Source organism: Megalobrama amblycephala, linkage group LG3, assembly GCF_018812025.1.
Source record: "Megalobrama amblycephala isolate DHTTF-2021 linkage group LG3, ASM1881202v1, whole genome shotgun sequence".
Classification (NCBI taxonomy): Eukaryota; Metazoa; Chordata; class Actinopteri; order Cypriniformes; family Xenocyprididae; genus Megalobrama; species Megalobrama amblycephala.
This window is the reverse complement of record NC_063046.1, coordinates 29,158,350-29,162,648: the sequence shown is the minus strand read 5'-3', so window position 1 is coordinate 29,162,648 and position 4,299 is coordinate 29,158,350. Positions and strand designations below refer to the sequence as shown.

General features: G+C 35.2%; 1 protein-coding gene across 1 annotated transcript; it reads right to left on the bottom strand.

The window, feature by feature from the left end:
* Positions 1 to 1,976: 1,976 nt before the first annotated feature.
* LOC125265030 (low choriolytic enzyme-like) lies at positions 1,977 to 4,299 on the bottom strand. The gene is made up of 9 exons (XM_048184950.1): positions 4,144 to 4,299; positions 3,994 to 4,024; positions 3,853 to 3,915; positions 3,561 to 3,713; positions 3,363 to 3,480; positions 3,079 to 3,257; positions 2,593 to 2,674; positions 2,284 to 2,405; positions 1,977 to 2,122 (listed from the first exon to the last, which is right to left on the bottom strand). Exons 1-9 carry the CDS (start codon positions 4,210 to 4,212, stop codon positions 2,118 to 2,120), a joined length of 822 nt encoding a protein of 273 aa, XP_048040907.1. The 5' UTR covers positions 4,213 to 4,299; the 3' UTR covers positions 1,977 to 2,117.

Below are 4,299 nucleotides of genomic sequence, written 5' to 3'. Positions count from 1 at the left end.
ATCAAAAACCCGGCGTAACTGCATTTGACATTTAACACAAAGCGACTGAGTGATACTCGTCAGCTAGGTAAAATATGTTTCTAAGAAATTTCTTCTTTGACTTGTGATGGCTATCTGTTGATACACTTAATTCATTATAATTTAAGGTAATCATATTATAACTTATATGGTCACACAGTATGGTTAATGTTTACGATGTTCCCCAGTACCAGCAGCACTCATGCAGCCCCAGGCCATGATGCTACCATCACCATGCTTAACTGTCGGCAAGACACAATTTTCTTGGTTCTCCTAACCAGGGCGTCGCCACATATGCTGGACACCATCTGAGCCAAACAAGTTTATCTTAGTCTCATCATACCACAGGACATGGTTCCAGTAATTCATGCTCTTGGACAGGTTGTCTTCAGAAATCTGTTTGCAGCAATTGTTGCGATCCTATCTGACTTATGATAGCAACCTGATTCGTAACAAAGTACTGTTCGCCAGAGGAGAACTGGCCCCCTGACTAAGCCTGGTTTCTCCCAAGGTTTTTTTTCTCCATTTTAACACCTATTTGCCTGCCACTTGTTTGCCACCTGATGTCACCTGTTGGAGTTTGGGTTCCTTGCCGCTGTCGCCTTTGGCTTGCTTAGTTGGGGACACTTGACATTTGACTTGACATTTGATATTCAACAGTATTCTTGACATTTATTCAACAGTGCTTTGATCTGCCTGCATTGACACTATAAGAACTCTTTAAGAGCTGCTGTGCAGCAAAAATTATGTACCAGTTATCAATGCAAAGCTGCTTTGACACAATCTGTAATGTAAAAAGCGCTATATAAATAAAGACGACTTCACTTGACTTGCGGGCTTTCTTGTGAGCCAGTGAGGATGTGAGGATGATGTTGGTTGCTTTTTAGTGATGATATAATCATCATGAAGTGGTCTGATTCACTTATACCGGATGTGGTCTTTGATTAAATTGTTTAATGTTAGTTGTTAAATTCAAATTTCACCATAAAAAAATCACAGTTATTTTCTGTAAAATTTGGATTTTTTTTTTTTTTTTTTTTTTTTTTTTTTACAGTGTATAGTAAACTGATTGTCATCTTCAAGAAACCAGTTTGAGATGATTTGAGCTTTGTGACATAGTGCGTTATCCTGCTGGAAGTAGACATCTGAAGACACTTTGGTCATAAAGGGATGGACATGGTCAGCAACAATATTTAGGTAGGCTGTGGTATTTAAGTTCGTAATAACAGGCCCAAAGTTACTCCAGGACATTGCAACATTTGCATAAGCCAAACATTTTGGCTTTGACATGACTAAACATGACATCTTGTGGTTAATTGAGTTTTTTTATTTATTCATGTAATAATATATGTTTTTCTGGTCAGATAAGGGAAATAATGTGAATTAGTACATCCAGCGAATGAATGTGAATGCTTATGTAGAAGTGTGTGTGCATTTCTCAGATAATTACAGAATCATCTAGCTGTTTTGTTGAAAGTTTTCTTTGATGTAGATTTTAGATTTATGTCCTATAAAGATGCTGCTGATATTTTCTGAAAAGTGTGATATTGCTCTGTGTATTGAGAACATTACAGTTATTATGGTTATTGTACTGTAGTATCAGTAATTTAACTGATGTACACTGTACAAGTCTGGAATATTTTTTTTTGGAAAGTCTCTTATGCTCACCATGGCAGCATTTCATTTATTTATTATTGATCAAAACTACAGTAAAAACAGTAATATTGTGAACTATTATTACAATTTAAAATAACTGTTTTCTCTTCTAATATATTTTGAAATGTAATTTATTCCTGTGATGCAAAGCTGAATTTTCAGCAGCCATTACTTTTCAGTCACATGATCCTTCAGAAATCATTCTTTTGATGTTAATATCAAGACAACAACACAGTTTATTGTATTCACCAGCTTTACTACTGAAAAAGGATTGCCAAAAAAGGAAAAAAGACAAGCTGTTATAATTTTTTTTTAGGATGCATAATAATAGAATAAGTAAAATCACTTGACACTGTGATGTGCAAAAAGGAAAGCTTTAAAAAGAATGCTAGGAAAAAAAGGATGAACAAACATGTTCTTCATACAGCCCATCAGCACTTTTCTTAACCTGAGAAAAGAAAAGAAAAAGAAGGAAAGAACATGAAATGAAAGACAATAATTATAAAGACCACCAGCCTGCTTGACATGCTTAGCCTAGTGGTCTAAGGTGGAGTTTTCAGAATCACAAATGCTGTTTTTTATTCAAATGACAGGAAAGGCTGAACGTACTGCAGTAGAGTCTGTTAATGCGTAGGATGTCATTGGGGCTCATTTGTTTAGCTTCACCAATCACAACGTTACTGTCAGGAATGGGAATCATGGTTGGCTCATTATTCCAGGAGAAAGCTTTCCTAAAACCACACACATAAACAAATAAGAGTAAACATTGTTTACTACATTTTTAGCACATCCAATATATATATATATATATATATATATATATATATATATATATATATATATATATATATATATATATATATATATATATATATATATATTCCCCTCTGAACTACAGACCACTACAAGAATGTTTACCTTGAATAGTGCATCACAGAGTTGTAGTCATAGGGGGTACCCAGATTGTTGGTGTCTGCTTTGTTGAAATTGTACTGCATTGCTGTTACAGTGCACAAGAAAGTATTAAGGACTGTAATTGTAAATCTGGTAAAACACAGTGAAGTTTAATCTAGACTACAGGACATGCAATTGTGACTAAATGCTATATGCCCTGTTTTATGCATATTGTTTTCTTATTGTTTGTTCTATTTTATCTTTTTCAACTTTATCTTTTCAACTCTATCTTCTTAATCACTTCTTTATATTCATACTTTTTACTTTTCACTCTATATATTTATAAAATATACTATTTATATTCATATGTATATTATATATTTTAAATACATATTTACATGTTTGTAAACCATTTTAAAAAGGTAAAAATGTAAGCCTAATTTCAAACATATATATATATATTTTTTTTTTTTTTTTCCAGCTTCTCTTAAGAATTCTTAACAAAAATACCAGGATAGATGTTCTCATAAAGGATTCGGATGTGTTTGTCACGGTCACTGCGGTTCTGTTCATGATGAAACCCGAGAGCATGAAGGAGTTCGTGCTGAACAATATAGTGATAGACACACCCAGGACTCTGGAGAGAAACAACCTGTCCTTCACTTTGGCGGCCCAAATATGAATAGCATCTGTTGACCACATAACACATCAGTCGTACATTTAGCCTATGTAAAGGGAAAGGACATTTAGCATATACACAGAAATGGGATAGAAAGGATCCTTGATAGGTTTACCCAGAATGAGACTGTATGCGGAGAAAGTTCCTCTGCCCTTTATGAGGTACGAATCGAATGCAGGAAACTTTCGCAAAAGACTTCATACCTCTTTTAATCACTTTTACTTCAGCTGGAGCTGTGGAAGAAATAGACTGTTGAACAGAACATTGTGACACTGATGAGATGATATCAAATTTAGTGAACATCGCCACTTACAGTACTGGTTGGAGATGACGTAGGGCACATAGACATTTCCATCTCTGCTTCTATCCCATTTGCACCCACGAGCAGTACATGGATCTGCATTCTCGAGCCCGCTTGCTACGGCGATGTCTCCAAACTTGATCAAAGGCCTGTCCTGTTCCAGTCCTGCAGTATATTGCACAATAATTCAGTATGTTGATTCTGGTGATATAATTTAAATGATAAAGAGAGTTGAGGAATTTGCCAGGAACTGATACACAAAAGATGTGCCTACACCATCAACTTATAGCCTTCAAACTCGTACCTGCATTTTTGGTGTTTTCAATTATAGTTGACACTGCATTATCATCTTTCTCAGTGATGTCACCTGATATATGAATCAGTGAATTATTAATAAAACACTGCAAAAATTACATTTTAGTTTTTTTCTTTCTGTGCATCTTACCTGTCTCCCCGGAGATATTTTCAATTATATCCTGTTCAAGAATTTTAAACATGTATATTAGAAACCGAAGGTTAAAAATGAAAAGCCGCTCCCATTAGGAAGATGCTGATGCTATTATTTTCCATGTCGGATATTGTTGACTGTTCTCACCTGAATAGTACGACTCTGAGCAGGAACAGAGCTCAGCAGTAGAGAGATGACCACCACCAACAAGTACATGATGAGAGCTTTCTGAGAAACCTCTGGGTCAAACAGAGCTGACAGTTATATACTCTTCAGAAAGCCTTAACTTCCTTTTCTGTGCAG

Coding starts and splice junctions, on each gene's coding strand:
- LOC125265030 (XM_048184950.1), bottom strand. CDS start 4,212: ATGTACTTGTTGGTGGTGGTCATCTCTCTACTGCTGAGCTCTGTTCCT. Junction 3,481..3,560: donor CGTCATCTCCAACCAGTACT/GTAAGTGGCGAT, acceptor TTTCTTCCACAG/CTCCAGCTGAAGTAAAAGTG. Junction 2,675..3,078: donor TTATGAGAACATCTATCCTG/GTATTTTTGTTA, acceptor GCACTGTAACAG/CAATGCAGTACAATTTCAAC.